Source organism: Chanodichthys erythropterus, chromosome 19 (assembly GCF_024489055.1).
Source record: "Chanodichthys erythropterus isolate Z2021 chromosome 19, ASM2448905v1, whole genome shotgun sequence".
Classification (NCBI taxonomy): domain Eukaryota; kingdom Metazoa; phylum Chordata; class Actinopteri; order Cypriniformes; family Xenocyprididae; genus Chanodichthys; species Chanodichthys erythropterus.
In genome coordinates this window covers 13,677,785-13,700,342 of record NC_090239.1, presented here as the reverse complement: position 1 = coordinate 13,700,342, position 22,558 = coordinate 13,677,785, and the positions used below count along the sequence as shown (strand labels likewise).

The 22,558-nt window shown below is 35.7% G+C and overlaps 1 protein-coding gene across 12 annotated transcripts in view; it reads left to right on the top strand.

The window, feature by feature from the left end:
• Nucleotides 1–22,558, top strand: part of cacna1g (calcium channel, voltage-dependent, T type, alpha 1G subunit) — a 150,564-nt gene that overhangs the window by 111,500 nt on the left and 16,506 nt on the right. For all 12 annotated transcript variants that reach the window (XR_010892598.1, XM_067368659.1, XM_067368653.1 and 9 more), the window contains 5 exons: nucleotides 11,824–11,975; nucleotides 13,942–14,051; nucleotides 16,320–16,453; nucleotides 19,004–19,074; nucleotides 20,964–21,042. Coding sequence is in view for 11 of the 12 variants with exons in the window: in XM_067368659.1 (XP_067224760.1) it covers nucleotides 11,824–11,975; nucleotides 13,942–14,051; nucleotides 16,320–16,453; nucleotides 19,004–19,074; nucleotides 20,964–21,042 (546 nt within the window). In the remaining variant the exon portion in view is untranslated. The remainder of the gene's footprint in view (nucleotides 1–11,823; nucleotides 11,976–13,941; nucleotides 14,052–16,319; nucleotides 16,454–19,003; nucleotides 19,075–20,963; nucleotides 21,043–22,558) is intronic.

Sequence of the window (22,558 nt, the reverse complement as noted above, 5' to 3'; positions counted from 1 at the left end):
TATGGAGACTCAGTATAAGAGTAAAACTACTGATGTGATGATTATTATAAATGTGTCCATAATTATGTGTAAATATAGAGTATAGGTGCAATCAGTTATTTTTTAAAACAAATTGTTTAAAAGGGAATATTATTTATGTGATTTAAAATGTGTACATAGTTTAGCTATGAAGCAGCAGCAGCAAATAAACAAATGTAATGCATCCACACCAGGAGGAGTCAGTGTAGCGTCCAAGACCAGTGGAAAAAATAAGCAAAAAACAAACAAACAAAAAAAACACACTTGCTACATCCGAAATTAAATACTTATATAGTAAGTACTACATTTGGTTTGAAACTTACTTTGTGACCTTTAAAAAAAGTATGTTCTATATAGAATGAATGTGTGTAGTATGAATGAAATTCAGACGTATACTACATCTGCAATGTTGTCAGTCACGTGACCTACGTTGCTTCATTTCCATTCACAAATCCTCTACTGTGGCCTCATGGGATAGTAAAGTGTAAATCAAATGCACACTTCGGAATCTCTCCGGAAGTAGTAGGGTATCCTCAATGTCATCCGGGTGCTTTTCGCCTACTGTTTTATGAATACTATGAATTTCGACATACTACTTGGCTTACATACTGTTTTTCGCCTACTATATAGTATGGAAGTAGGCATATTCAGACGTGGCAACTGAAGGCACTTTTAATATGGTTGATATATTGGCCCTGTCCCAAATGGTACACTTCATTCAGACCACATCTTTTTCATTTTATGTTTTAGAAGGGTGCCCGCGAGCGCCCCCTTTGCGGCTGATATGTGCCCTCAATGGCACTTTTGCCGAGCCCACGAGCTCCGCATAAGACAAAGTGTGGACTCGGGGGAAGATTGCAAGGGCTTAGAGTTCCATTTGGGACAGGGGCATTGCTTATGAAGTTGGATACACTTATATATTCTAACATGAGAGCTCTGCAGATTTGCCTGTAAGTGTAACCATTGATTAACATATGTTGCAGGAGTGTATCGATCACACTTTTTCCATATATTAAACACAGTTCACAGTTGCATGCATCAGCATTGTTCACACAACGATTGAGTTACGTTGTCGCATTTGGGATGAAAAATGACAGGCTTCATTTTGCTTCTAATTAGAAGCAATGTGTTAATTACTCAACCGTCCAGTAACACTGTGCCTCAGCATATTTTATAATTTTGCTTTTGATTTCTGTTTGAGAGAGGTGGGGGTGTTACCCCCCACCAGTCTGTCTCTCTCGATTAGCTTCTGTTCCCCTCCTGTTGGACTGCCGTCGCTGCTGTATGCTCACGTATGGGATCAAAGGGCTGGTTAATCATATCACACTGCAGTAGGGCTGAAACCATCTGCCTCTCCTCTACCTGTGTCCTCCCCCAGTCGCCATTTATTAACCGTTCTCTGAGGTGCCTCATCAGAAATATGTTCTGCCAGCAGTTTGCCCGGACACACTGTATTAATAAGGCATATCGTTTGGAGGTGTCCTTGATTAGGTAACATTTGATTTATAATAAATCCTTTTAAGCTGCTGCATGGTAATAATTCTTATCCTGCTACTGTCGAAGGATGTTTTTATTTTCCATCCATTTAAAATCAGGATGGTGCATCGTTGATAAGCATAGATGACATCTGCAGAAGGGTCATTCTCAAAAAAAAATTTGACATTCTGAATTATAAAACGTTAAAGTTGTGAATTCAATTGTTTTCTCCCATAAAAGCTGATGGTATGTATCCAGCTTATTCTGTATGGGGCATCCATGACGCTTTTCGCGAATTATGGGTGTAACTTCCGTTAACATTAGCTCATGACCAATTCGTACATATTTTATGAGGTGGCTAATTCGTACGTCACTTGCACAAAATCATACGATTTGTCTAAACCCCAGTGACGGGTAGGTTTAGGGGCGGGGTTAGGGGTAGGTCATCCGTACGAATTCATATGAATTTGGCAACTTGGTTGGTTAAGCTGTAAACAATCAGTGAAAGGCTCGCTCAACAGTACTTTTTTTTTTTTTTTTTTTTTTACTGAGTACAATGAGATGACATTATTCTATTCACCCTTCAACCATTGAACACTAAATGGACATTCAAAAGTGTAAAAGCATCAACAAGGTACTTTTAACAGACCATGAATAACCCCAAAAAGCGCAATTCTTTCCACTTCAATAACGGATGGGTTAAATATCACTGTAGCAATTAGATATCTGTATTATGTTACATATGTTGCCTTAACTTCAGCATTGCCTGATGCTATTTGTGATTATAAGAAGTGATTTCTGTCATTTTGAAAAATAATAAATTGTATTTACCTGTGAAAACAATCCTGGAAAGAGACGTGAGGATTTGAGGAGAAAAATTAGAGATTCTTCATGCATTCCAATGAATTATTAATGGGATAACTTATATTATAAATTAAATCGTGAGAACCACAAATGTGCAGTATATATTTTTTTCCTTTTTCATACTATTATGGTGGAATGCAAAGGGGAAAAAGAAAATAATCATGAGGAAAAGAATGCAGCAACTGAAAGCGCTCTTGCCATAGATATTCTCGTTATAACGTCACGTTAAAATACCAAGCGTTAAGTTATTCTCATGATGTCTGAAAATAAAACATGAAGGAAAATTGACAGCTCATTCAGTCAAACTGATGGAGAAGCTTTATTTGTAGGGCAACCTTACGATTTGAAATGATTCGTTTCAGCCTTCTTGAATGTAAGTTCCCCAAAGTGGAAGTGCCACGCATAATTCAATATGCAGTAGGCTTGTCAGGAATAAGGTGGATATATTAACACCTTGACATTATTATTAATCATAAAGAATGACTTAACTTGATATTTATTTTATTTTATTTCAAAGATTAAGCAAAGGATGTAAAATTAGTGTAAAATGAAATTTTCATGAAAGATGATGTAGATGTCAAAACGCACACAATTGAATCACTATACTAATTGGCATACGGCATACATTGATTACAATGATTACAATACATTATGCCATTTAACCCTTTTTTAAATATTAAATCATGTAACATCAAATTATATAGTGAAGTATTTAAGATAAGTTAACTTTTTTAAAGTGATGGGAAAAAACACTGAACACTGAAGAATAGCTTCTTCTTACTCTTCACTTTGTAAATATTTAATTCAATTTATTTGCATAGCGCTTTGCACATTGTTCCAAAGCAGCTTTATAAAAAATAGAAAAAGAAAGAAGATAAAAGGATGAGAAAAATAGTGCTAGACAACCCCTTTGTGAGCAAGCCAAAAATGGCAATAACAAAAAAACACCCTAGGATTTTCAAGTATAGTAATTACTTGAAATAAGAAATAACTACTTTGTATTATTTATTATTATTTATATTATTTATTTTGTTTATTTTTGCTGCCTATCGCAAAACAAAACGAGTAATACATAAATGATAAATGTCATAAGTTGTGTACCATATGAAGGGGACAGGATTGTGTTGGATTACAGTTCAATCTCTTTTACATGGTCTATATTGATTTTTTTTTTTTTTTTTTTTTTAATGACTAAAAGCTCATGTTTGTCACCATATTTTGAGAATGACCCTGACATTTTGTCATTTCACCTTTTCTAGCATTCTACATTCTTATTCATAGCTGTAAGCACAGTCTAATTATCTAAAATACCTAATTAATGAACTGGGATGTGTGCAGTAGAACTTCATGAATGATGGATGTTCTAATTCTGCAGATCTACAGACCTATTCATCGGGTTCCATGCGCAGAATCTACAGTTACATTTGTTTGAAAAACTAGCCGCCGACAGCAAATTCACCTTAACGAAGTATATGAGCTCAGCATTTATTTATCTTTCTGCACCCACATAGAACTGGAGATGACCTTACCTATCTTTATTTTCATCTCGAGCAGACTATAGCAGACTACTATATAGTCTCTCGACTGATACTGTGGGGGGCAATGAGACACCAAGTGACAGAGGGAGAAAATGAAATTACTAAGTGTCATGTAACCTCCACTCTTGGCAGCAGAAGGCAGCACGGTCTCTTATGTAACCTGGCAGCTCCAAACACCATTTCCTTTCTTCCTACTGCAAGTGAAAATGACTCAAAGTCTTCTTTATGTAACTTGGGCAAGCAACAGCCCCCCAAATTGAACAGATGGCATAAAGTTTTCAGCTGAAAGAATTACTTTTGCTCCGATATATGTCATGATATGATCCTTTACCTTTAGATAGTTAATGTGTCAGCTCTGTTGACATTCTAATAGAGTTGCATTTGAACATTTATGCATATTTTATGCAGATTGTGATTGGGAAATGCGTGGGTGGTATAAAGTCCATGTAACCATTATAAAATGTATTGTATATAAATAAAAACTGCTCATTAATTGGCAAAAAAAAAAAAAATCTACTTCGGGTGAGGGTACATGAAACATTCAACTTAGTTTGATTCTGATTTAAAATGCACACAGTGTCCTACATTTCAGCAGACTCATGCCTTTTGGCAAGAAGTGCACCTAATCTCTTTATGGGTCTTCATGGTTCATTCAGTAGGGAATAAGTTTATTAACAGAATAGATAGAGAACAGAGTTAAAAGTATTCTGCAAGAGTTGCTGTAACCTCTTAGTACAACTTGATCTTTTTGTAACCTCACAGAGATTTTGTACTGATACGGCCGGCTTGTTTGTCATGTTGTGGGAGTAGAGGCTTGACAAATACCAGCCGAGAGAGGGATGTAACGCTGTCTGGGTGGTTAAACAAGCCATGTGAGCTATAGAAAGAAAATAACAGAGGAAGAGGTACCGTAAAGATATTCTGCTGAAGTAGCATCACTTGAGCAGCTTATGGATTATAGATGTTTATGTGATTGGCCATGTATATTTTGTTTGTTTAGCAGAATCAGAAAAAAAGGTTTTTTTTTTGTTTTTTTTAACCATTGTTCTATGAATTTTCATGGACGAAATCTAGTCATTTTAATAGGGATCCATGTAAGCGGGCATTTCACATTAGGGTGTAAGATTTGCCCTCGTAGGTTTCACAAATTCGCTGTGTTTACCAACAAAAAGCTTCTTGGATTGCTTGCTTATGTGTGTGCTGTGCTTCATAAATTGACTTTTTGCTGTCTGTAAGGGGCAGGTGGGGCAAAGCCCCTCCAAAATATTCATCCAAAACATATAAACTGAATCAATAATGAATTGAAAATATGTTCAGCTTTCTATAACAAATATTTTTAGATTTTCTACACTATTTTAAGACGGAAAGTGAGAAAGATATATTAAAATTTAGCGTATGGTTTTGACAGGCATGTATTAAGATACTAAATCCCTGGGAATACTAACGTTTTTTTTTTTTTTTGAGCGTACGCTAAAGTACATGTGCACAGTCGAACGCAAGCCTTGGAAAGTATACTTCATCTGACTCATACGCATACACAGACGTTCGACACATGCACTTTTGAGCAATCTGTCGTCACAAGTTACAACCCATGTAAACATCTTTGTATTCTTTGATGCTAGAGTTGTACAAATGAAGGTATTTTCTTACCTCTTCGCGCAATGTCTCATCTATGCCTCCATTGTCGATGTAGCTTGCATGCATACTTTTCTGTCTATTCTGTTTATGCAGCTTTTCTTTGACTACCTTGTGAATCAACGCCCAGAGGGCAGGGTTGCCACCTTGTGGATAATCTAATTACTGCCGGAAAAATTAAAAGCACATGTGCGACCTGCGCGTACATGTATGTGCATACTCTTCTGATGACAAAATTGTACGTGGGGAGGGTGACTGAGCCCTCCCCAGATCTATAGCACCCTACAATTTTACAATGTAAATCTGTGGTGAAAAATGGAACTGCAGCGTAGGCAATACATAATACATTAAGGTAATTTTAAGATGGCAGTCTATGCATGTGTCGTGTGTTCTTAAAAACTGTATCAACATTAGAGCGCCACCCTCAGGCTGAATAACGCAAGGACATTAGACCTCTGCCAAAAGTGTGTCTGAATGTGTTCAAAATGTTTATCATAAACTAGCGCTAAGACCCAGAATCTGCCCTACCTAAATTTACAGCCAGGAGCCTTTACTGCTTTTTGCACCCGATTTTTGAATACATTTCGCTAATGTGACTGCACCTTAATACCTAGCCAGATTTATGCATTTGTCAAAAATGACTTATAAATGTAGAGCACTACAACATAAGTGTTCGGGAAGCTACTCTAAAACTGTAGCTTGCAAATGCATTTTTATAACTGTATAGCTGACTTGTTTTTTGTTTTGTTTTTTTCAAGTAAGACTCCAAAAAGTATGAGCTGAAAGTGATCCTTTTTCTTTTTGTAATTTAAATATGCTGTTACTTACTCTGGATCAACAGTGTTTGCATTTGGAGGTTTTACAGTGAAAAGAGATGGGATTATTTTTCCCTTTTCTGTTGTAAACAGAGTTGACTATCACGTACCAAACATATTACCTCAAATGAGAACAGGTTTTAATTGTCAGATATGACGGGCACTCTAACTAACCTCTAATGTTGAGTAATATAGAATGACATCATTCTTGCGGCTCTCTTGCACATCTTCACCGTTGCCCATCCACCAGCCTCTGCCATTCTACTTCCATCTCAGATGGCCCATCTTGCTCAAGTCAGACTCAGAAAGAAAGTGCGGTTTGTCTGCCACGTCTTCCAGCATGCTATATTATGTGTGTGTGTTTTTTGTCTCGCCCTAGTCTATCCTACAGTATATGTTTGCCGGTGTTTATGTATGAATGTATTTTCTTTACCATGCCTTCCCATTACTGAATATATGATTTATTTATTTCTCTTATAATAATTTTGTTTTGCCTCAAAAATGTTCCTCCTCCTCTGTTATTTTTCACTCTTTTGCCTGTTTTAAGAAGGCATTTAGTCTGTCATTTCCTGTTGGTTTTGACTCTGTGTGTGCTGGCATATTCTGCCAAAAAAAAAAAAAAAATTGAAGTGTATCTGCCAAACTAATTTTTACATTTCAGTGCATCAGCAGTATGTCCAGCAGACATCGACTCATTACTTTAGGAGCAACTCATTGACCATGCACTTCAGGGGGGTAAAACCAGCCTCAATTAAAAACCATTCGGCTTAGAGCGAACAAAGCTGCAATTTGCTGCTTTCCCTATTCAGATGGCTGTTTTTATCATCTTTGCTTTTTCCCTTTCTATTTTTGTCTGACATTTTGCCATGCAGGCTTTAGAATTTTTCTCTGGCTCTTCCTTTAAATAACTGTCTAGTCCTCCCACTGCCCACAATTCCCCAGTGCTCATGACTTTCACCCCACATGACTCATGAAGTCTGCATAATGGGCAGATCTTTCTCGGACATATTTCTTAGTAGTGTAGTTTGTTTTAAGTATCGCTCTATAGGGTTATGTCAACCGTAACATGAATAATCAACATCAGAACATTGGTAATGTCCACCTTTAGACCCTTACCCTTAGACCCTCAAAATTGTCAATATTTTTTTTTTTTTGGAGAAAAAATTTAATTTAATTAATAATCTAATTTTTTTTATTTATTTTTTTATGGTGTTTGTAGTACAAATAATGTTGATAATGGACCAGAGTTTGTCTGTATTTCCCAACTGACTTAGCTTCTGAGGTACTAGCTGCTATTTGGTTAATTTCTTGGATTTACACCTTCCACTTCCTCTCGCTTCTCTATTGTTCATTGTTAATATATTTCTGAAAGGATTTTGGACCTCCTAAAAGATGGGATAAGGGTTAGAGACTCACCAATAAATAAATAAATAAATAGTGTAAAATTGATTGATGTATCGTTTATATGTATAATTTAAAAATTTAAATGGATAATATATATATATATATTTCAGCAACTTGTTTCATGATTGCTACATCAGTACTTTTTTCAAATATTAAAAACTAGGGTGTTCATGCATTTTCCATTAGTAAATAATTTTATGGGGTCCAGAGTTCCTCAATTTAAAGTTTCTTTTAAGAGCTTTTTTTTCCTCCAAGTGCACGTGAGCTGCGGCAAAGCCAGAATCATGTTGAAAGCATCAAGACCAGCATGAAGTCTCAGTGGGACGAAAAGGCCAAGAGATTTGTTGTCATACCCTCCTTTTGGTGTGGCTGACGGGTATTGCGCTGAGTTTTAACAGTTAGCATGTCCGGGACTGGTGGGCAACCAGTGTTTTGTGGCTATATTCAAATGTGGTATCATTCAGCCCAAAACCTTCAATTGCCTCTCCCAATAATCTGACCGTCGTTCTCAAATGTATTCATAGATGGAATTGGAATGGGCTAAAATTGCCATCTAAGCAAAGAATGTCTCATTAAATCATAGTCATGGTATCATTAGCTTGTGCCACAAAAATAGAGACAGAGATGGAGAGGTCCCAGACCCACATTCTCCATCGCTATTTCATTCTTGTGTTGGTTAAAAATAGTTTTGATCCATTTTCCATCTCTTTAAATTCTGTTCAGTCTGATTTGGCTGATGCGGACGTTAGCTGGACGCTTTGCGATGGCATGACATCAGAGTGGCACCGCTGCCAGTAGGAAGCAAAAGTTCAATCCATTATCTGTAAATGTGATGCCAAGACCTTCACTTTCTCTTTTTCTTAGCCGGGGCACAAAAGGCCAGATAATATGAAACTCTTGCATTAAACTCAGCTCAGTACTCGGTAGATATAAACATTTGATTATGGAGACCGCTTTCCCTCTGTCACTAATTAATTAGTATTATTGTGCTTAGGAGGATTGGAATTAGCAATGTAAGCTAATCAAAACTTTTTGTTTTGTCCCACCGACATGAGATCTTACAAGACGTGCTTTTTTGAATGAAAGTGCACAAAGGGAGAGAGTCTCACTAGAGAGGGAAGGAGGGAAGTAGATAAGTGGGGATGTCCTGTGGGAGCTGACCTGTCTACTGTAAAACCAGGCTGTGAACATACACCTGCTCCCATCCCAAATGTCCTCCATAATTGAGCACCTTTGAAACTGGGGCAGTCTGCACAGCAACTGTTTTTGGTCCCAATGAATGGTTTTGGTTGCTGCCCCCTGGATACTGTTGTCTGCAGCCCAAATAAATTAATTTAGAACACATTGGTTCAAGAGCAGAACAGTGACCTCATCTCCGATTTTGTTAGATCCTAGGAGTCATAAAAATTGCAATAAATATGCTAAATAAATAAATAAGTAACAACCAAATTGGCAATGTTTAGCCAAGTCTGGATATTTAAGATTCATAAGTTGTACATTATGAAGCAAAGGTAATGTTGAGTCAGCACATTTAAAAACACCAGGAGCATGGCTCCAATTAGCAAAATTAAAGCCAGATGGGTTGGAAGATTCCTTTGGTAATTGCCCACAGAACCAGCGTTGCTGACATCTTGTCCTGAGAAATCACAACAGAGTGACCCCATATGCATCACATGCATATTTAAAAGAGTGTAATATTGCTTTTATACATTAAATAAACAAGAAGTTAATATTAAGTAACTAACATTTCAGACAACATTTCCAGGTAAATTCCAGGTTTTTTTTTTTGGTTTTTTTTTTGCTCAAAATCGGTTGAGTCAGTGATTCAATGACTAACTCATTCAAACAGCTAGTGAATTCAAAATAGTTATATAATAATAGTTACTACTACTATTTACTTAATACTACTACTATACTACTACTATTTTTGCCATATTTTTATATGGAAGTTGAGCAGGTTTCAAAATTCAGCCAGTCACTTGTTTTGTTCCTGAATGAATTGGCTTTTTTTTAACAAATCAGTTGATTGAATGAATCAACGACTGGCTCATAAAGATCAAGTGGCATATCTATTTAACCTGCAAAAAAAAAGTCACTCTCATTTTTGTTATTGTTAACTAAAGTTATTAAAATCGCTTTTGTTAATTGAAATCAAGATGCAATAAAATATATAAATTTCAAATGAGAAACTTGAATGAAAATGAGAAATTATGCCTTTAAAACTAACTGAAATAAAATACATTTAAGTTGAAGTACTATAATTACTTAATAATAGCAAATAATATCTTACCAATAATACAAAGATGCAAAGTCTGTACACTCTAAAAAATAACTGTAAAAAAAAAATATATATATATATGTACACAGTAAAATACCATTTTCCATTGAAACAGTAATATAGTGTAAAAAGGATACTTTCTTGAAAGTTTTTTCTACTTTTCGAGAATTATAGAAATCTCTGTAAAATTGAGATTAACATATATATATATATATATATATATATATATATATATATATATATATATATATATATATATATATATATATATATATATATTTAAAAAAAAAAAAAAAAAAAAAGAAAGAAAAAAGGTTGAATGCAGCACCTGTTCCTTTGGTCCAGTGGCTGGTGCCAGGAAAAGCCTGCCTAATGGGCTGACAGGACCACAGGGAACACAGCTGCCGCTCACAGCCCTGTCTGTGTTTCGGGATGATAAGCCCCCCAGGCCCCCTGCTGCTCTGCCATCCCTCCAGTCCTCTCTGTCCTCAGCGAACAACAGAGAAAAAAACATAAAGAATAGAAATGGATCAGCAAAACTAGCATATGCACAAGTCTGTCCTTGTGGAATGGAGATGCTTTAATGTTTCATGGAATCTCATTAGAAAGTCCATGATGTAATAGGACAATTTATTTTGCTTAGGTATCTGTGAGTGAGCAGATCTCAGGCACAGTAGCCCCTGAATCTGGGCTCTTCTGCCTTTGATTTGGCATAAACCACAGAAACATAATCACAGTTAAAGGAAAAGTTCACACGAAAATGAAAATTGTCATTTACTCACCCTTATTTATTTCAAAACTCATAGGACTTTCTTCTGTGCTGTTCAAACAGAGACATTTCGAAGACCGTTTTACTTTCAAGCTCATCAAAAACCATTACCAAAGTATCATAAAAGTGGTCCATACAACTCATGCACTATATTACAAGTCATTTTAAGTCATAGAATAGCTTTGTGTGAGAAACAGATTGTTGTAACTCACTGAAAAGTTACGTAAGATTTGTAAATGAATCATTCTTTTGAGTGAAATCAGTAAATGATTCAGTTCATAAACTAATCTGAATTATTCGATCACAAAATTATGTTTTATTAACAAAGTTCGGGAGGAGCACGTTCAGATAATCTACCCAATCAGCATGAGAGGAGGCGTACAGTATATATAGAGATGATTTACCTCTGTTACATGTCAGTTTTTCCAGCATCCCTCCTCTACACCAACTCCTCACTTTTGATTATTCCTATCCCAGCCGGGGACTGGGGGGGGATATCTGATTACATGTAAGTGTGAACTCGTGAATTGGACTAATCCAGCTCTCAAGTTCAACTCACTAACTTAATGATTCAGTTGCAGTGATTAACATTGATTCGCTCTATTCCTCACACAAAGCAGTCATAAGGAATCAGAAAACTTTAATATGATACACAAGTCATATGGAACACTTTTATGGTACCTTTATGGTGCATTTACACCATTTTTAGAGACTGAAAGCTCCAGACCAATTACAATATTGTAATTGCATGGAAAAGAGCAGCCAGCACAGTCTTCAGAAATTCTCCTTCTAGCGTTTCACAGAAGAAATAAAGTCAGGCAGGTTTTGAAAAATGAGCAAGGATGAGCAAGGACATTTTAATTCTTGGGTGAACTTATACACAAATGATTTATCTCTTAGCTTCTCTTTCCCACTGGTTCTTTCTTCCTTCTACTCTTTTCTCAGTGTGGGCATGAGTGTGTACAAAACAATGTTTGTTTCACTACAGTTATTTCATGCTTCCTCCCTGTTCCCATGGTTCTTCAGAAGCCCAGAGTAAACCCTATTACTCCGATTACTCACCTACACGGCTTCTCATCCACAAGATGTGCACCAGCCACTATCTGGACCTGTTCATCACGATTGTCATCGGCCTTAATGTCATCACCATGTCCATGGAGCACTACCAGCAGCCTAAGGTAGTTGCATGCACTTGTTGATATTTCATTAAGGAAATGAACTCACTGGTTATGTAACTGCAGACAAAGTTACCGTAAGTTCAGCTCACCGCTATCTCACTTTATGGCTCTGCATAATATTTGCTAATTAGGCAGCTAATGTTTATGTACTCTTTTTGCTGTACTGCATTTTGATTATAGCGGTGAGTATATAATTTTCTTTATATTATTATACTTATTTGCACTTTCATTGTGCTGCTCCAGGACATTTTGTATCATTGCCTGTGTATAAAAAAGCCTTATGAGAGCAATGCCTCACCAAAATAAACCACACTCTAGTGTATGCACTAAAATTTATGCATATTCCCTCATCTGTCTTTCCCCCCTGCATAACACTACAGAGACAATTCATGAATATTCAATAGAGGGCTAAAACAATAACATGAGTTCGCAGATAAGCTCTGGGAGTTTAGATCGGATTTCTGTAAATCATTTCGTTGGTGTAATATGTTCTTCTGAACTACTTTTTTATTCCTTTATGACAAAGGTCAATTTTGACTGTAAAAGGACACTATAAATTACCCTTGATAGTTTTGTGGTTCTTTCTTTTGGTAGCCTACGGAAGCCTACCCATTTCTTCACCTTAATTTGTAATATTTTTGCAGTTAACATGTCTTTTTTTGTCCACCTTTTTTGTCTGACCCTGCTGACCCAATGAGCATTTTGCTCTCCAATGGTCATGCCTTTTACTTTGCAATTTCTAGTATTGCATTAGTTTTACATCATTCTCATGGGCATTTAATCATTTTTGACTTTTCAGTCTGAGTGAAACCTCTTTTCTTTTTGTTTTTGGCTCATTTTATCTGTAAAATAAAACCTGCCTAATAATTATACACACCTGAATATAAGGCGTTTCTCACTTCCAGCCTTCATACACAATTATATATCACTTATAAATGATTAAATACAAAAATGAATAGTAGTTATTAAGATTGATGTGGGTTTGGAATTGGTAAAATTTGCTTGGAAAAAAATACACAAGTTCACAACTGTTTTCAAAATTGATAATAATAAGAAATATTTCTTGAGCAGCAGATCAGCATATTAGACTGATTTCTGAAGGATCATGTGACACTACAGACTGGAGTAATGATGCTGAAAATTCAGCTTTGCCATCACAGGAATAAAGTACTTTGTAAAATATATTAAAATAGAAAACAGTTATTTTAAATTGTAATAATATTTTACAATTTTACTGTTTTACTGTATTTTTAATTAAATAAACACAGCCTTGGTGAACAGATGAAACTTTTTTAAAAACATTAAAAATCTTACCGATCCCAAACTTTTGAACGGTAGTGTGTGTATATATATATATATATATATATATATATATAATACACACACACACACATACGTATACTTTTTCTTCTTCTTTTTGGTAGGGTATCTCTCCTCAAATCAAAACTAGTGTTTACTATCCCTATTAGTCAACTCTGTTGGGATGATTCCCAGGGTTTTCACCCATCATTAATGGAGGTCTGTGACCTCATCTGTGGCTATAAATAGCAGTCTGTTTTAATTAGAGCCCCGGTGGCCTGCAAAATCTTGGAGCAAGTGGAGCAAAAGGAGATTGTTAGGCTTTGACCACATACACTCTCATTCCGTGAACAAAATCAATTGATTTTCTGGTGCGTCGTCACACTTAGCCTGGCCTTAATTACTGTGTGGTGAATGAAGGAAGGTGAGATCCCTGGCACTGTCCTCTGACTGTCAGACCCTGAAGATGCCAGCTAATGACTGCTGTTTTTGTTGTGCTAATCTAACCACTATTGATACCTAATCATCATCTTCTTTTTTTTTTTTTTTGGCCATTCATAGATTACAGTTTGTGTATTTATTTATTGTTTTGAATTAGTGGAAATATGATTGATCACTTCTGAAGTATCACTATTACATTCTCTTTGCAACTTCTCTGCTTAAACAGGTCCTGGATGAGGCTCTGAAGATCTGCAACTACATTTTCACAATCATATTTGTGCTGGAGTCTGTCTTCAAACTCGTTGCCTTTGGATTCCGCCGCTTCTTCAAGGACAGGTAAGTAGACGTGACCCTCTCAAAAGCTACACCTAAGGTAGTTGATCCAAAACAAATCAATCAAACCAAGGAATCTCAAAACTGTGATATCATTTGTGATGTGAATGCAATAGGGTTTGTTAGTAGTCCTAAAGCCACATCCTTTGAAATGATATCACAGTTTTGAGATTCCTTGGTTTGCCTCAGACTATCAGAAGCTGAATGCACTGGCGTCTGTGGTGGAAAACAAGAACCGAATTTATATCACTTGTGGTTTTGGTAAAAGAAACCCCTCTTGAAGCATGCATAATCACACTGCCTGGGGCTTAAACAATGAGAAAGGCTCCTAAATGGCATTTGTCCCTCTTAAATTAGAGACAAAGAAGTGCTAAATGCCTGATGCTAGAGTTAATGTGTGTAGGCACAATTTAACACACATTTTCTTTGTAGAGTTTAAATGATCCATTACTCTTTTAATTAGTCTTGAATAATAAGTCAATTTGTGAATTAGGCCCTTTACTGAAGTTGATAGGCCATTAGAAGTTCTCATGTAATCAGCTTTTTCTTTCAATAGCATAATAAAGAGCATTTCATGTCAATATATTCCCAGATCCCTAATCCATGTGTAGGGAAATGTAAAGCAGCTATTTGCATACTAATGAGAACTTTGACACAATATAATTGATATGATTTCAAAATAAATCTCTCAGCAAAGGCCCTCCCATGTGTTGAAACTACTATGAGACATTTCAGAACATGCTGTTCAGGAGGTGAAGGTTTTAAGAGTTGAAACTTTAAGGCTTTTTATTGATTTACAACATTTGAAATGGCTTTCTGTTACTTTGATTGGTTCTTTCATGCATGCTCCAAGTCTGCAGGGATGGAGGATGGAAGTACACTTTGATCACTAGGCCCCTTAGCGAATGAAGCCGGTGGGAAAAATGTAAAAATGCTTTGTGTAATAATTTGACTTCAATTTCCCAACATTTCTAATGAAACACCTCTCATGGCTGCAGGCCGCAGCAAATTGAGGTGTCCTAAAACAGGCTCTAGGCTCTACCTCACCCATGACAGTGTTATATTTGACCCTCAGATGGAGTTATTTAAAGTTAGCCGCAAAGTTTGAAGCCATATTTAGACAATGAACATGCTGAGAAGCTTGCTGGAAAAGAGAAGTAACATTCAGGGTCAAATAAGGGTTATTTGCACAAAATGAAGTTTCTTTGATCATTTCAAATTTCCATTGCTTACAGAGAGACTTAAAACCCCATGTTTTGACTCCTGAAATTGTATTGCACACTTGTTAAGGATATAATGCTACCTTCAAGTCCTTTTCTGAAGTTGCAAGATTGAGTAAGTTGTAACGTGATTAATTTGAAGTGATTTTGAAAATGAACATATTGGGCAATTGCATATTTATTTCCGTCTTTTTCGCATATTGACAAAGTCAATTGGTACAACAAAAGAATGCACATTAGGTGTGCAGTTGATGCTTTAACAGTATTTTTGTGGTGTCAGAGAATTATGGGTAATGTAGTTTTGTTGCATGAGCCCATCACCTCATAAACCAGCTAAATGAGTAAGAGTTTTTGGCAATCTGACAATTGTTCATCAAAAGTACACACCAATAATAATAAAAAAAAAAACAAAAAAAACTCATTTTGTAACTCATTTTGTAACTCATTTTGTAAATACAGTACATTAGCATGTGAAAAAAGAAAAAAAAAAAAGAAAACTGGGGTTAAGATTTTTTTTATGTTTTTTATAATAAGTCTCTTATGCTCACCAAAGTTGCATTTATTTGATCAAAATATCAGTAAAATTGTGAAATATTATTACAATTTAAAATAACTGTTTTCTGTTTTAGTTTATTTTAAAACCGATTTATTCCTTTGATGGCAAAGCTAAATTTTCAGCAGAAATTACTTTAGAAATCATTCTAAGCTGATTTGGTGTGCAATTTTTATTATTATTATTATTATTATCGGCATTTAAAGCAGTTACAGAGTGGAATATTTTTGTGGATTTTTTTTTTTTTTGAGGATTATAATTCTGGAGTTCAAAAGAAAAGCATTTATTACAAAAAAAAAAAAAAAAAAAAAAAAACAATGTCAAAGTGTTTATTGTCACTTTCAATCAATTTAATGCATCCTTGCTGAATAAAAGTAAAAAATGTCTTTCTCTGAAAAAAAGAATGCTGACCCCAACATTTGGAACACAATCATTCTGACATTACTTAAAGGCAGCATTATTCTTATATATAATTTAAAATAATGTGTCTTTACGCAGATGGAACCAGTTGGATCTTGCCATTGTTCTGTTGTCTATAATGGGTATAACACTGGAGGAAATCGAGGTCAATGCTTCCCTTCCCATCAACCCCACCATCATTCGCATCATGAGAGTGCTGCGGATTGCTCGTGGTTTGTATTCTCTTCCCTCTTATATTCTGTACAGCCATGGTCCATTTTTCTTCCCTGTGAAAGTTTACACTCCTCAGCGCTCCGCCTGTTAGCCTCAGTAGATCAGACCCGGTTGTGTGTGTCACCCTTGGGATCTCTGTTGTTTCACAGACTGCTCAGCAGAAGCCGTAGTCTGTGTAGAAAGAGTCCAGATGGCTGCAATGAGAAATTCAGTTCACACAGCCACTCTACTTATTTCTTACACACACACTCTCAACACACACAGTGTAGGAAGCTAGGGTGCTTGTCTGCTTGGAACGATTATTCTTCCTCTAATGAAAGAGCTGCTGGGCGAGTTATTGATTATTCCCTCAACAGAGATGCCCAAGCAAACACACCTGCTCAGATGTCTGTGTTCTCATCAGGTTGCGTGTGTGTGTGTGTGTTTGCGTACGAGTATGGGCTCCTCCTGGATTCATTCAGACATTCCTGTAATGAAAGTCACAGGCATCATCCACTTACAGCCCTGATTGCAATTAACCAAACTTCCACAGTGGCGTCTCTTTCATGGCTGAATGGCCATCATTAAAGCTCCGTGTGTGTAGTGCATGACCCCAATAATAACATTCTCTGTGATCTGACCACTGTGAAAATTACATGAGAATTAGTTTCCACTGGCTACTTTTAAAGAAACAGTGCATCCACTGTGTGCACATTTATTTCTGTCCAATAAGGGCTCTGTTGAAAGATTGAGTCACAATTTATCGCATTTTATTTTTTTCTCAAATGCCACTTAAGTTACATTTAGAAGAGTTATTTTCTTTTACTCCTATTAGTAACACATTGAATGTACCTATATTGGTAATTTTTTTGTGACTCCGCAATCACTGAATACAACATGTTCTAATGGCCTAATTTAATTTAAGTTGTTATGCCTAATGCATTATTTTCAAGATGCTACAAATGTTGTGAACGTGATGTCTGCGTGAATCAGCAAAAGTGAACCTTTCTCACCTGTCGTCTCACATGAGTTCCAAGGATCAGGTGAAGCGATTAAGAAGCAAAATTAAAAAATTAAGAAATAAAAAGTATGATATGCTTGATAATACTAAAAAGAGTTATTAAAAGAGCAGTGTACCACAAACAAGAACTTATTTTGGTACTGACATACTGACCGATGTCAGATTGGCTGTGGAATTCTGTGCATGCACTTGTCGCCTCTCAGCGTGCGAGGAGCAAATTGTGTTCTCTTCCTAGGTTTATTGCACTTGAATGGTCAAATACACACAAATATATGTCGAAATGTCCATTTTGGCAGATATGTCTTGAGTGAACAAACAGTTTGGGTTTTAAAAAAGTTTGTGAGCTGTCATGGATGCACATTATTGATAGTCACAATTGCGAGTTATAAAGTCAGAATTGCGTGATATAGTCACAATTGCGAGTTATAAAGTCAGAATTGCGTGATATAGTCACAATAGTGAGTTATAAAGTCAGAATTGCGTGATATAGTCACAATTGTGAGTTATAAGGTCAGAATTGCGTGATATAAAGTCACAATTGCAAGTTATAAAGTCAGAATTGCATGATATAGTCACAACTGCGAGTTATAGTCAGAATTGCGTGATATAGTCACAACTGCGAGTTATAAAGTCAGAATTGCATGATATAGTCACAACTGCGAGTTATAGTCAGAATTGCGTGATATAGTCACAACTGCGAGTTATAAAGTCAGAATTGCGTGATATAAAGTCACAACTGCGAGTTATAGTCAGAATTGCGTGATATAGTCACAATTGCGAGTTATAAAGTCAGAATTGAGTGATATAGTCACAGTTGCGAGTTATAAAGTCAGAATTGCGTGATATAGTCACAATAGTGAGTTATAAAGTCAGAATTGAGTGATATAGTCACAGTTGTGAGTTATAAAGTCAGAATTGCGTGATATAGTCACAATAGTGAGTTATAAAGTCAGAATTGCGTGATATAAACTCACAGTTCTGACTTTTTTCTCAGAATTGTTTATATCTCACAATTGTGAGTTATAAAGTCAGAATTGTGAGATGTTTTTTTTTTTTTTCCACGAGTTTATAGCTCGCAATTCTGAGGAAAGTTAAATTGACTGAGGAAAGTCAAAAAGAGAAAAAAAGTCAGAATTGCGAGTTTTTATCTCACGATTGTGAGTGTATAACTCTTAATTTAGACTTTATTTCTCACAATTGTGAGTTTATATCTCGCCGTTCTGACATTATAACTCGCAATTGCTAGTTTAAATATCACAAATTTGAGAAGTCAGTGAGATAAAAAGTCGCAATTACCTTTTTTTATTTTTTATTTAGAGGCGGAAACAAGCTTCCATACTATTCTGCATTTAACCTGATACATAATATGGAAAATGTGGTATTTTGAGGATTAATATTGGCCATCTGTTGGTCATAACATGAAAATAATTATTGGCTTAACAGTATCGACCAGAATTTTATTATATATATTTTTTAAAATTGTTTGATTGTATTCTTTATCAGATTGTGTACATTTTATGTATATAAGCGGGCTCTCCTCTCCTTTTAGTGCTGAAGCTATTAAAGATGGCCGTGGGAATGCGAGCTCTGCTTGACACTGTGATCCAGGCCCTGCCTCAGGTACTGCACAAAACTTTTGTCTGTCTCCCTCATAAAGTTCCTCTCTCCACTCATATCCCATGTATCCTGCGCTGCGAGAGAGCTCCCGGTCCCCGTTCCCTGTTCTCCTGTGGCCCCTCCACTCTCCACAGGCCTCATTTACATAGTCGATCTGCCATGAAGAGGCCACAGCAGTGCAGATTGGCTCTGATGGGCTGCTTGGAGAATAGCAGAAATGACAGAAGCCAGAAAAGAACATCTCCAGCATGCACATTCTTTGATAACATCAGGCTTCATCACCGCCTGCTGGGTTTTTGATTTGGAAACTTGCCACACCACAGGACACACTATTAATTCCAGTCTCTCCTCAGATATGCACTTAGACAATCAGACATGTAATTCTACATTTAACTAATTGTCACTAATTGGATTAGATCATGTTTAGCCATCGCCTCCTAACGACCTTTCCCTCTGTCACTGTGACTTTCACACAGTTTCTTATTTTGTTTTAAAGTTGCTTTTTATGGTGATACGCTATTGATCCACTCATCTGCAACTTGTGAGAGGTGTTCTGATCCTTGATAGTGTTCTGAGATATCCTGCCAGATTATGTCAGCTTGATCCTTGTATCTTGAATCACTTTGAATCCAGCCAGTGAAGAGTGCACTTAAGAGAGATTAAGGTGGGAAAATAGCCAGCCTTGGAAAAAAAGAAATGTCAATGCAACCGGATTTGTCAGCACATCTAATCTGACTCTCTTTATTCCTTTCCGTTTTCCTCAGTTTGCCTTTTTTTTTCAATCATGCATGAACCAATCATCTGTGATCATTATATGTTTCACGAGATTCTTCTCTGAATCCAGCTGGGTATAGGTCGGTTCTTCCTGTTATGCAGTGTCATTTCTATATAAGGGTATGCCTGGTATACCACAACAAGGTTCAGGCACTTAAACTATAATAATAATAATAATAATTATTATTATTATTATTATTATATTTTACACTATGCTGATAATTAACAGGATGAACAAAAAGGTTGCTTATTTAGAGTTAACTTTAATTTAATGTTATATATTTTGATTGATTTGTTGTTGTTTTTTTAAACCATTTTTAGACATTATGATAATATCATACTAATTTTTATTATTTTTATATAACAGGATGGAATATTTTAAGTCAGAAAAACCAACTAATACCAAAAGAAAAAATCACAGAATTATGTTCAATCATATATATATTCTCAAGACAAATTTTTTGATTAGGAAAAAAATTGAATATTTATTAATAAATTGTCTATAAATAAATTCATTACATTCAGAATAACTGTGCAAAATTGGCAAAATAAATTCAAATCAATGTAGTTAAATTATTTAAAATGTACACTTATGTTTGATTTGTGAAAAATAAAAAGAAAGGTGATTTTCATCTTTGAAAATTATACATTTAATATTTATCTAATATATTAAGACACATGATGGTGACATGAAAATGTACTGCATAACAAAATTGACCCAGGGCCAAATAGCTTTGAGGTTTTTTTTATTAAGGTATGAGGAATTTAATTATAGTTTTCTGACGCTTATTATTGAGTGAGAGAAAGGAGAAATGAGATGAGAAATGAGAAAAAAAACTGCAGATTTGCCCCCCATCAACATGTCTGGAACATGTGTGCAAAAGTACTGTTACAGTAGGCCATGGCTTCAGCATAGTTTGAGATTTAAGTTTACAAAACTGGCAAGCTCTAATCAGGTGGAACATAGCTGTCATCTTCTCACTTCATGACTCTCTCTTATTGGCTCCTCACAGGTGGTATTGCTAGGTCTGCCCTGTCAGTTTCTTTTGCACTCCATGACAAACTCTCCTGACTCTCTCTCTCTTTCTCTCTCTCTATACATGTATATCTCTATACAGGTGGGGAATCTGGGTCTTCTCTTCATGTTGCTTTTCTTCATCTTCGCTGCTCTGGGAGTGGAGCTGTTTGGTGACCTGAGTAAGCAATAAATAAATTACCTTGTGGTCTAATTCACTCAGACACACACACACACACACACACACACACACACACACACACACACACACACACACACACATACATGCCCTATGCACTCATCAGGATCATTCTGTCTGGATTTTATTTGCACTGAATTGTAAATTACTTAGACCCGCTAGGTGGTACAAAAACTAATTATTGTGGTAAAAAATGAAAATATGCTCTACACAAAAATGCAATATTAAGTTAACTTGAAATAAAGGTAAAGATGCCAAACTAACTTTAATTGACTGTGCCCCATCAAAATGTATCAAGTAAAATTAAATTGTAATGCACCAGTATATGCTTTTTATTAGGTTTGCAATGCAAGTATCACACCAAAATGTAAACACATTAATATGATACTTAACATGTGATATTATAGGACTTAAATGCAAATCTCAATTCTATACAATGGTACAGAGAGTCAATTTTCCTTCTCACTATTCACCAAAGGGGACTGAAAAACTTTGAAACACCTTATGACACTGTTTAGGCCACTCATGTTGTAACTGTAACCCTCTGATGTAGCATAATTATATTTTAAATTGCTTGATTTATTACTGTTTATTTGTTTTAAATTGCTTTGAGATCACTTTTACATATTTTAGAAAGTTTTCCAATATTAAACCATAAATATGGTACCTGCAGCATATTTTCTCTAGAATACGTGGCAGCACATTTGGCACTGGTTTACTGAATACAGCATGCCGTGATTCATTGCAGCTCAGCACAATACCAGGGTTGATGTCATTTCCATTTCCAATCAGCCGGCTCAAGATAAACATAGAGACTTCATAATTCATATCCAACTTTACAGTGCTGTCCAAGTTCAATATATGGCGTCTGCTGGCTGAACTGAGATTGACTGTCTGCAAGGCAAACTTTTTTTCTGTCTCTTCCCAACTAAGGATTGGGCTAAATTGTTGACTGGTTGAATAGTAGTCCACCAAACAAATCATTTAGTGAGATTAGGTAGTTTATTTACATTTAAATGGTTGTCTATATACTGTATGTATGTTGTGAAAGTACGCTGCATAGAATGTGTAGTGTTGTTGTTGTTGTTTTTTTAATTATTATTACATGTTAGGACATTTAAATGCCATTTCACCAATAGATAAAAGCTAATAAATTGATATAATTTGAGTCTTTGAATGTACATTTTGTATATTTCTCACTACATCTAGTGTACATCAAAATTAAAATCAGGTGCAAATGAATACAGCATTATTAAAAGAGTAGAGTTACACCTTATATAGAATAAACTGATCTTGATTGTCAGCAGTGTCTATGATCTACTTAGGCTTAAAGGGTTAGTTCACCCAAAAATTAAAATGATGTAATTTATTACCCTCATGTCGTTCTACACCCGTAAGACCTTTGTTCATCTTCGGAACACAAATTAAAATATTTTGAGAAAATCCAATGGCTCAGTGAGACCTCTATTGCCAGCAATGTCACCAAACTTCTCAAGATC